This window comes from Salvelinus fontinalis, unplaced genomic scaffold, assembly GCF_029448725.1.
Source record: "Salvelinus fontinalis isolate EN_2023a unplaced genomic scaffold, ASM2944872v1 scaffold_0745, whole genome shotgun sequence".
Taxonomy (NCBI): Eukaryota; Metazoa; Chordata; class Actinopteri; order Salmoniformes; family Salmonidae; genus Salvelinus; species Salvelinus fontinalis.
In genome coordinates, this window is record NW_026600954.1 from 63,076 (window position 1) to 74,553 (window position 11,478).

General features: G+C 47.6%; 1 protein-coding gene across 1 annotated transcript; it reads right to left on the reverse strand.

Annotated features, from left to right (window-relative positions):
- Positions 1-1,533: 1,533 nt before the first annotated feature.
- On the reverse strand, positions 1,534-2,913 carry LOC129847169 (nuclear receptor subfamily 0 group B member 1-like). Its single transcript, XM_055914983.1, has 2 exons — positions 2,236-2,913; positions 1,534-1,932 (listed from the first exon to the last, which is right to left on the reverse strand). The coding sequence occupies exons 1-2, from the start codon at positions 2,786-2,788 to the stop codon at positions 1,691-1,693; spliced, it is 795 nt and encodes a 264-aa protein (XP_055770958.1). The 5' UTR covers positions 2,789-2,913; the 3' UTR covers positions 1,534-1,690.
- Positions 2,914-11,478: the final 8,565 nt, after the last annotated feature.

The following is an 11,478-nucleotide window of genomic DNA, read 5'->3' on the forward strand; positions in this document are numbered from 1 at the left end:
TGTTGACATCCCAGTTTAAACCCTAACCCTCAACCACAACCCTAACCCTCACTTCATGTTGACATCCCAGTTTAAACCCTAACCCTCAACCACAACCCTAACCCTCACTTCATGTTGACATCCCAGTTTAAACCCTAACCCTCAACCACAACCCTAACCCTCACTTCATGTTGACATCCCAGTTTAAACCCTAACCCTCAACCATAACCCTAACCCTAGTATTTCCATGGGAACATCTTTACTCATAGAGGACCTCTCTGTCGTTGTTTGTGGATATGTTTTTAAATATTGCATTTCAACATCCATACGCTAAGCAATGAAACTTTTCAGGACTTTTTTCAACTGTGTATGTTAAGTATTGTAAGAGTGTATTTATTGTAAGAGTGACGTTTCTACTTCCTCCTCTTCCTCCTCCTCTTCCCACTCTTTCTCATCTTCCTCTTCCCCCTCCTATAATGAACTTAGCCCACATTGATCACATTTATCATCAGGCCTCACCGCCACTGCCTGCTGCCTCCTCCCACGGCCTCCGCCCAGCGTGTCTTCACAGCAACACCTGTCAGGCTTGGCAGCCGTCCCCTTTCCTTACTGCATGACTGGAAGCCCACACGCCTCACCCCGGGTCCATGCCACTCCTGATCCCCACAGCCACCTGCCATGTGCCTCTTCGTTCCATTGATGTGTGTGGCATGTGGTGTGGGTATCCTAACAGCCTGGTCTTATCCTGACACTGGTTGGCACCAGACACGTGCTTTGACCCACCTCACCCTCACTAGATGGTACAGCAGGGACAGACCCAGTCCAATGACCTGCCCTGACATGAGATGCTTTGCCATTGGTGTCTGGAGGCGTGTTGAATGAATGCATATTATTAGAAACACTGGTAGCACTACTTCTGTTTTTAACATATTCACAGTACCACATAAAGCAGTTTACAACCTAGACAGTTCAGCACCTATGGGAGAGCTGAAAGCCTTGGGATTGATGTAGTTGTCAATGTCTGCATGAATGGATATGTCTTTCTCTAGACTGTCTCAAATTCTCTCTTAGGTTTGTGGGTGAGCATTGCCCTCTTGAGGTGAAACACAGTAATGCATTATCCCTGTCAGCATTATCCAGGTCATGTATTGTGTAACCATGTGAAATGGCTAGCTAGTTAGCGGGATGCGCGCTAATAGCATTTCAATCGGTGACGTCACTCGGTCTTAGACCTAGAAGTAGTTGTTCCCTTTACTCCGCAAGGGCCGCGGCTTTTGTGGAGCGATGGGTAACGATGCTTGGTGGGAGGCAGTTGTAGATGTGTGCAGAGGGTCCCTGGTTCGGGGCAAGGAGAGGGACGGAAGCTATACCGTTACAATACAAAACAAACAAATAATATTGAATGTATTATGCAGCTATGTCAGCATTATCCAGGTAATGTATTGCAATGAAATAAGATTGAATATATTATGGGTTTGTTATTAGACATAACTGTAGGTTATCATTTAAAAAAAGATGATATAGGTTGATGAACTGAAATAACCACATGCAAAGTTCAGCAAACACTTTTATTTTACAAAAATAGGATGTGTTATAGCAAAATAAATACATATGGATAGCAACCCTACAGTATACACCTGCATGTTGTTATTCTGTTCAGCCTCCAGTCCACAGCCCTGTCTATATTCAGTCTTTAAACAGTTTATTCAGTCTATTTTCCGTAAAACATCTCGAGCAGAAGTTCATTCATGCTGACCGTGCCGATGACAGGTTTGAAGAAAAGTCCAGCAACGACGTTTGCATTGATGGACCGTAGCATGGAGAGCGCGATTAATAGTTTAGTGAACCTTGTAGAGTCTCTTCGGTGAGTGACTTTCACATATTCATGAAGGGCTTGATGCGCTTCGCTCTGCAGTGCCTGAATGTAGCTTTGACACCGGAGCTCTGCAATGTCTAAGGAGGGAATAAAATGGAAGTTAAAATCAGAAACTATTAAGGTGAACTCAAACGAGTCAAAAACAGTCTCTTAGTTAATAATAGGCCATTCATAATATAATAATAATAGGCTACTAATAATAATGATAATAACTATCAAAACAATAATAATAATACTGATAATAATAATTATAATGATGATGATCATTATTATAATAAAAATAATAACAAAAACAACTCTAATAATAATAATAATAATAATAGGCTTGCTAATAATAATGAAACTAGTAAATACACCATGAAACAATTTGTTTAACAAACCTGGATTGAAGAGAATGGCTCCCTTTAAATATGCATATTCTTTGGTGCTGATGTCCAGTCCCCAACATTTATTCAAAAACATTTTTATTCCTTGGACATCAGTGAGAGAAACGCCTTGGCCACTGCGCCCGTGCGCGGTCTCCTGTCTTCCTTGTCCGCTGGTTAGTATGTTCTGTAACATACTGAAATCTGGCGTCTCCATGGTCTCGAAGTCGATCAAGTCCTGCGCCATGCCCAAAACGAGCAGCTGGGCCCAGCTGTTGCGCACGAGCTGTAACTGGTCCTCCGCTGGAAGTTCCCGAAAACAAAGTACATTTTTAACAAACTTCAGCGTTTTTAAAAGCGATGCCGACGCTACTTTACACGTTGTCTGGGGAGAACGGAGAACCACTTTCTTCTTAGAGCCACACGAACAAGCCTGCTGTTGAGGGACCGCCAACCTCGTCCGCCCCTGTGAATGCTGATTCGGTTGGTTGTCGTTTTTCAAAATGCTGTAAAGGATGCTTCTTTGTCCCCTTTCGCCGAGGCACTGGCAGCTGTCAAAGCAAGCCATCCCTTCCTTCTGTTGATAGCTGGCAAAGACAACCCTGGCGACGTGGAAGGTGAGGTTTTATATTTCCTTCCTCCTCATTGACAACTTGTTTAGACTTTTTAAATATTCGACGACACCGCCCACCCAGTTCTACACAGGCGCACGACTAGAGGGAGCCAGACAGCCAGTTGCCACAAGTCCAAAGTGGTTTCATACAGTACAATAGCCAATTTCTGGATTATGCAAAAGACACCCTGAATTAGATTTTCTAATTAATTAGGTTATATGGTGCTTTCGGGAAGTATTCAGACCCCTTGACTTTTCCCAAATTTTGGTATGTTACAGCCTTAATTAAAATTGATTACATTTTCAGGTCTCTCCAGAGATTTTCGATTGGGTTCAAGTCTGGGCTCTGGCCACTCAAGGACATTCAGAGATTTGTCCCGAAGCCACTCCTGCATTATCTTGGCTGTGTGCTTAGGGTTGTTGTCCTGTTGGAAGGTGAACCTTCGTCCCAGTCTGAGATTCTGAGCGCTCTGGAGCAGGTTTTCATCAAGGATCTCTCCGTACTTTGCTCTGTTAATCTTTCCCTCGATCCTAACTAGTCTCCCAGTCCCTGCCCCTGAAAAACATCCCCACAGCATGATGCTACCACCACCATGCTTCACCGTAGGGATGGTGTCAGGTTTCCTCCAGACGTGACGCTTGGCATTCAGGCCAAGAGTTCAATCTTGGTTTCATCAGACTCTTGTTTCTCATGTTCTGAGAGTCTTTTAGGTGCCTTTTTGCAAACTACAAGCTGGCTGTCATGTGCCTTTTACTGAGGAGTGGCTTCTGTCTGGCCACTACCATAAAGGCCTGATTGGTGGAGTGCTGCAGAGATGGTTGTCCTTCTGGAAGGTTCTCCCATCTCCACAGAGGAACTCTGGAGCTCTGTCAGAGTGACTATCAGGTTCTTGGTCACCCCTTCTCCCACTATTGCTCAGTTTGACCGGGTGGACAGCTCTAGGAAGAGTCTTGGTGTGTCCAAACTTCTTCCATTTAAGAATGATGGAGGCCACTGTGCTCTTAGGGACTTTCAATGTTGGAGAAATGTTTTGGTACCTTTCCCCAGATCTGTGCCTCGACTCAATCCTGTCTCGGAGCTCTACGGACAATTCCTTTAATCTCATGACTTGTTTTTTTGCTCTGACATGCACTGTCAACTGTGGGACCTTATATAGACAGGTGTGTGCCTTTCCAAATCATGTCCAATCAATTGAATTTACCACAGGTGGACTCTAATCAAGTTATAGAAACATCTCAAGGATGATCAATGGAAACAGGATGCACCTGAGCTTAATTTTGAGGCTCATAGCAAAGGGTCTGAATACTTATGTGAATAAGGTATTTCTGGGGGGGTTCCAGTTTTTTTATTTGCAAAAAAATATGTATTTCTCTCTCTCTCTCTTCTCTCTCTATCTTTCTCTCTGTCTTTCGCTCCCTCTCTGTGGCCTTGTGTGAATAGTTGTGGCCTTGTGTGGGAAGGTATTCCAAATCGACTGAAAGAGAGGAGACCAATACAAGGAATTGTCCCCTTCTAGAAGACTTGTTGCCACATGTTAAATGAAATTCTGGGCAATGTGACAATATCCAAGCGGTGCTACATTTCTGTTTCTTTGTTAGGTCACTGCATCAGGTCTTACAAGCTTTCAGACCTCAATTAGTGACATCAGGCTTCGATAATGGAAAACGCACCTGATCCGCACCACCGAGACGCACCTTGACCCTGACTCTGTGGCATCTTCCACGTAATAACTAAACAACAACTGAAGAATACCTGCGCACCAGAACTCAATACCAGATAATTATCTCTGAGACCAGAGCTTCTTCTTCCTTCAAATATCAATTGGATTCCAGAGGCGAAGCTTTATGTGCAGCTGTGTACTTTGATATTTCATAGGCGATGGGTTTGTTGCCACGTCTGCAGGCAAGGTTCCTGTCTAGACACCGTCAATGTCATCCTTATTCTCAATGTAAGGCCCTCATTTGGAAGGTAGATCTGAGTTCAAAGAGAATAAAGATATCTTGTTCTCTGCTCTCCTGGGGTATAGGGCGGCTCTCATAGCATGTTCAACATATAATTTCATTTGTAGCGATAGGGAGAAATAAGCATTGTAAAAGAATTCAAAAGTCATTGGAGTGTCAATTTTTTCATCGTCTGATTCGACATACGGGTGAAAGGTTTTCCTTCGAAGTGGAGTTTTTAGACATAACCAATGTCAATAATGTGAAATGACAAGTGTGTCATGACATCTGTTTGAGTGTGTGTCACTGGGTAACTCTTTCCCTCCTAAAACTGATGCCAAACTTCAGCAGTGTTGCATGACAACAACCCACCATGACACACTGTCAACATACTTCACCCGCCTCAGTGTCACCGTCAGTGAATGTCTGACTGTCTGGGTCACTCTCTGGGAACAAAAGGTTGTAATCAAAAGAAGAAGAAGTATCATGAAAGTCCTGAAGTTCAGGGTCACTCACAGCATTAGGCTTGACAGAACCAGATGTGACAGAACAACACAGACGTCTTGAAGGGAACACTGATGTCATCCTCTCTTAGAGGAGATTATAAAAGATGATTGATTCGCTGGCCTGTTTAGAAAATGATATCAAGGCAGGCTGTTCTTCCTCTGTCTTTTTCCTCAAGGCTATGGTGTAGCAGCCGATGAAAGCCTGTACTTTGTTGGGGTTTACAATATTGTTCACAAAAAAGAAACTCTCACAGTTGATATTCTTGAAAATGAATATTTTTGTTCCAAGGCATAGATCAAGGACAGAGTCGTGTAAACAACCTTCACGAAACTCTTCCTCTCCTCCACACCCCACCCCAACCCATGTCTTTTATCCTGCCCAGTGACCTCCTCACCCCACCCCAACCCATGTCTTTTATCCTGCCCAGTGACCTCCTCACCCCACCCCAACCCATGTCTTTTATCCTGCCCAGTGACCTCCTCACCCCACCCCAACCCATGTCTTTTATCCTGCCCAGTGACCTCCTCACACCACCCATGTCTTTTATCCTGCCCAGTGATCTCCTCACCCCACCCCAACCCATGTCTTTTATCCTGCCCAGTGACCTCCTCACACCACCCCAACCCATGTCTTTTATCCTGCCCAGTGACCTCCTCACACCAACCATGTATTTTATCCTGCCCAGTGACCTCCTCACACCACTCATGTCTTTTATTCTTCCCAGTGACCTCCTCACACCACCCATGTCTTTTATCCTGCCCAGTGACCTCCTCACACCACCCATGTCTTTTATCCTGCCCAGTGACCTCCTCACTCCGCCACCCCCCATGTCTTTTATCCTGCCCAGTGACCTCCTCACCCCGCCACCACCCATGTCTTTTATCCTGCCCAGTGACCCCCCATGTATTTTATCCTGCCCAGTGACCTCCTCACCCCGCCACCACCCATGTCTTTTATCCTGCCCAGTGACCTCTTCACACCACCCATAACTTTTATCCTGCCCAGTGACCTCCTCACACCACCCATGTCTTTTATCCTGCCCAGTGACCTCTTCACACCACCCATATCTTTTATCCTGCCCAGTGACCTCCTCACACCACCCATATATTTTATTCTTCCCAGTGACCTCCTCACACCATCCATGTATTTTATCCTGCCCAGTGACCTCCTCACACCACCCATGTATTTTATCCTGCCCAGTGATCTCCTCACACCACACCACCCATGTATTTTATCCTGCCCAGTGACCTCCTCACCCCACCCCACCCATGTCTTTTATCCTGCCCAGTGACCTCCTCACCCCGCCACCACCCATGTCTTTTATCCTGCCCAGTCACCACTTCACACCACCCATGTATTTTATCCTGCCCAGTGACCTCTTCACACCACCCATGTCTTTTATCCTGCCCAGTGACCTCCTCACCCCGCCACCACCCATGTCTTTTATCCTGCCCAGTGACCTCCTCACCCCGCCACCACCCATGTCTTTTATCCTGCCCAGTGACCTCCTCACCCCACCCTCACCCATGTCTTTTATCCTGCCCAGTGACCTCCTCACCCCACCCTCACCCATGTCTTTTATCCTGCCCAGTGACCTCCTCACCCCACCCTCACCCATGTCTTTTATCCTGCCCAGTGACCTCCTCACCCCGGCACCCCCCATGTCTTTTATCCTGCCCAGTGACCTCCTCACCCCGCCACCACCCATGTCTTTTATCCTGCCCAGTGACCTCTTGACACCCACTCCAAGACGGCGTAGCAGAGTAGACGTCTTTGTCCTGTCGTGTCCCGTGTCCCTTGTATATATCTTTTTACATCTTTTTCTTCGCATATCTTTTAAAAATACTTTCTTAAACCTCAACTTCTAAATACTCTCCTGCAACCCGCCTCACCCAATGTGGCGTGGATCTGCTTTTTTCTAAAGTATTTCTATTTACTTCTGATCTGGAATCCATCTACTGAAGATAGCCAGCTAACTGCCTACCAGCTATCAGTTAGCAAACCATTGCTAGCGGTCATCAGCTAACCTTTAGCTCGGAATGCTCTCACTAGTTCGAACAACGTGACTAAAACCAGAGCATAACGGACCTATTTCTCTCCATATCCCCGGATTCCTACCGCAAACTCTGAACATTTTCATCTGGATCTTCGCAACTAGCTAACCACAATCCCGGGTGACCACTCCTGGCTAGCGTTTCCATCCCGGAGCAGGCACCGGAGCAGGCACCAATTAGCCTGAAGCTAATTGGCTAGGGCTCCTGTGCTACCACTGAAGCCCACTCCTGGGCTACAAGACCCGGACCCATTTACTGCCGGTACGGAGCACGGAACCCCGCCTATCCTCTACGACTGGAATACCGACATAATCTGCCCGGGGACTCCAACAGGCCCCTCTGGCGTGACGCCCGCTGAAGGCCCATTCTGCTAACCTACTAGGCCTGTTAGCTACCTAGAGCTACCTGGAACCCTACTAATTCCACGACTGGTCTATCGACGTCACCGCACGAAGAGGCAAAAACAGACTTCCCCCCCATCGCGACGTCCCCCAAAGGCTAACTTGCCTGCCCCGGTCTGCTAACTGCTAGCTTATCTTGCAGCTAGCGCAGCCAGGAAGCTAGCACCAGTTAGCAAACACAATTCTACAATTCACAACCTCTCTTTCGCCATCGCTATCCGGCTTGGATTCTCTGTCGACACGACCACGTCTGGTTTGCAGACGTGCCCTCAACCGGCCTCCGTCTGAGCAGACCCCGTCCGTCTGAGCAGACCACCCCCCCGGGCTACTAACTTTAAACGCGTGCTAGCTTAGTGGAGGCCTCACTACTCCATCTACGGCTGCCCCCTGGACACTATGATCACTTGGCTACATAGCTGATGCCTGCTTGACTGTCCATTAATTCACGGTACTCCATTCTGTTTATTTGTGTTTTATCTGTCGGCTCTGTGCCTTAACTCAGGATCTGTGTGTAGTTAATCCGACCCTCTCTGCCCAGTCGTCGCCATTTTTACCTTCTGTTGCTGTGTTAGCTGACTAGCTGCTGTTATTTCACCTGCTGTTTTAGCTAGCTCTCCCAATCATGACCTGCAATCACTTTATGCCTTATTGTATGTCTCTCTCTAATATCAATATGCCTTACATACTGTTGTTCAGGCTAGTTATCATTGTTTTGGCTTGCAATGGACCCCGTAGTTCCACTCTCCGTACCTCTGATACCTCCTTTGTCCCACCCCCCACACATGCGGTGACCTCACCCATTGAGACCAGCATGTCCAGAGATACAACCTCTCTTATCATCACCCAGTGCCTGGGCTTGCCTCCGCTGTACCCGTGCCCCACCATACCCTGGTCTGCACATTATGCCCAGAATCTATTCTACCACGCCCATAAATCTGCTCCTTTTATTCCTTGTCCCCAACGCTCTAGGCGACCAGTTTTGATAGCCTTTAGCCGCACCCTCATCCTACTACTCCTCTGTTCCTCGGGTGATGTGGAGGTAAACCCAGGCCCTGCATGTCCCCAGTCACCCTCATTTGTTGACTTCTGTGATCGAAAAAGCCTTGGCCTCATGCATGTCAACATCAGAAGCCTCCTCCCCAAGTTTGCCTTACTCACCGCTTTAGCACACTCTGCCAACCCTGATGTCCTTGCCGTGTCTGAATCCTGGCTTAGGAAGGCCACCAAAAACTCTGAGATTTCCATACCCAACTATAACACTTTCCGTCAAGATAGAACTGCCAAAGGGGGAGGAGTTGCAATCTACTGCAGAGATAGCCTGCAAAGTTCTGTCATACTTTCCAAGTCTATGCCCAAACAGTTCGAACTTCTAATTTTAAAAATTAATCTCTCCAGAAATAAGTCTCTCACTGTTGCCGCCTGCTACCGACCCCCCTCAGCTCCCAGCTGTGCCCTGGACACCATCTGTGAATTGATCGCTCCCCATCTAGCTTCAGAGTTTGTTCTGTTAGGTGACCTAAACTGGGATATGCTTAACACCCCGGCAGTCCTACAATCTAAGCTTGATGCCCTCAATCTCACACAAATCATCAAGGAACCCACCAGGTACAACCCTAAATCCGTAAACATGGGCACCCTAATAGACATTATCCTGACCAACTTGCCCTCCAAATACACCTCTGCTGTCTTCAATCAAGATCTCAGCGATCACTGCCTCATTGCCTGTATCCGCCACGGGTCCACGGTCAAACGACCACCCCTCATCACTGTCAAACGCTCCCTGAAACACTTCTGCGAGCAGGCCTTTCTAATCGACCTGGCCCGGGTACCCTGGAAGGATATTGACCTCATCCCGTCAGTTGAGGATGCCTGCTCATTCTTTAAAAGTTACTTCCTCACCATATTAGACAAGCATGCTCCGTTCAAAAAATGCAGAACCAAGAACAGATATAGCCCTTGGTTCACTCCAGACCTGACTGCCCTCGACCAGCACAAAAACATCCTGTGGCGAACTGCAATAGCATCGAAGAGCCCCCGTGATATGCAACTGTTCAGGGAAGTCAGGAACCAATACACGCAGTCAGTCAGGAAAGCAAAGGCCAGCTTTTTCAAGCAGAAATTTGCATCCTGTAGCTCTAACTCCAAAAAGTTCTGGGATACTGTAAAGTCCATGGAAAACAAGAGCACCTCCTCCCAGCTGCCCACTGCACTGAGGCTAGATAACACGGTCACCACTGATAAGTCCGTGATAATCGAAAACTTCAACAAACATTTCTCAATGGCTGGCCATGCCTTCCACCTGGCGACTCCAACCTTGGCCAACAGCCCCGCCCCCCCCGCTGCTACTCGCCCAAGCCTCCCCAGCTTCTCCTTTTCCCATATCCAGATAGCAGATGTTCTGAAAGAGCTGGAAAACCTGGACCCATACAAATCAGCTGGGCTTGACAATCTGGGCCCCCTATTTCTGAAACTGTCCGCTGCCATTGTCGCACCCCCTATTACCAGCCTGTTCAACCTCTCCTTCGTATCATCTGAGATCCCCAAGGATTGGAAAGCTGCCGCTGTCATCCCCCTCTTCAAAGGGGGAGACACCCTGGACCCAAACTGTTACAGACCTATATCCATCCTGCCCTGCCTAGCTAAGGTCTTCGAAAGCCAAGTCAACAAACAGATCACTGACCATCTCGAATCCCACCGTACCTTCTCCGCTGTGCAATCCGGTTTCCGAGCCGGTCACGGGTGCACCTCAGCCACGCTCAAGGTACTAAACGATATCATAACCGCCATCGATAAAAGACATTACTGTGCAGCCGTCTTCATCGACCTGGCCAAGGCTTTCGACTCTGTCAATCACCATATTCTTATCGGCAGACTCAATAGCCTCGGTTTTTCTAATGACTGCCTTGCCTGGTTCACCAACTACTTTGCAGACAGAGTTCAGTGTGTCAAATCGGAGGGCATGTTGTCCGGTCCTCTGGCAGTCTCTATGGGGGTACCACAGGGTTCAATTCTCGGGCCGACTCTTTTCTCTGTATACATCAATGATGTTGCTCTTGCTGCGGGCGATTCCCTGATCCACCTCTACGCAGACGACACCATTCTGTATACTTCCGGCCCTTCCCTGGACACTGTGCTATCTAACCTCCAAACGAGCTTCAATGCCATACAACACTCCTTCCGTGGCCTCCAACTGCTCTTAAACGCTAGTAAAACCAAATGCATGCTTTTCAACCGTTCGCTGCCTGCACCCGCACGCCCGACTAGCATCACCACCCTGGACGGTTCCGACCTAGAATATGTGGACATCTATAAGTACCTAGGTGTCTGGCTAGACTGCAAACTCTCCTTCCAGACTCATATCAAACATCTCCAATCCAAAATCAAATCTAGAGTCGGCTTTCTATTCCGGAACAAAGCCTCCTTCACTCACGCCGCCAAACTTACCCTAGTAAAACTGACTATCCTACCGATCCTCGACTTCGGCGATGTCATCTACAAAATAGCTTCCAATACTCTACTCAGCAAACTGGATGCAGTTTATCACAGTGCCATCCGTTTTGTTACTAAAGCACCTTATACGACCCACCACTGCGACCTGTATGCCCTAGTCGGCTGGCCCTCGCTACATGTTCGTCGTCAGACCCACTGGCTCCAGGTCATCTACAAGGCTATGCTAGGCAAAGTGCCGCATTATCTCAGTTCACTGGTCACGATGGCTACACCCACCCGTAGCACGCGCTCC

Excerpts from the sequence above, each read along its gene's own strand:
- LOC129847169 (XM_055914983.1), bottom strand. The coding sequence starts at position 2,788 with ATGGCTTGCTTTGACAGCTGCCAGTGCCTCGGCGAAAGGGGACAAAGA. Across the intron at positions 1,933-2,235 it reads AGCCATTCTCTTCAATCCAG|ACATTGCAGAGCTCCGGTGT; the intron begins GTTTGTTAAACA and ends TTCCCTCCTTAG.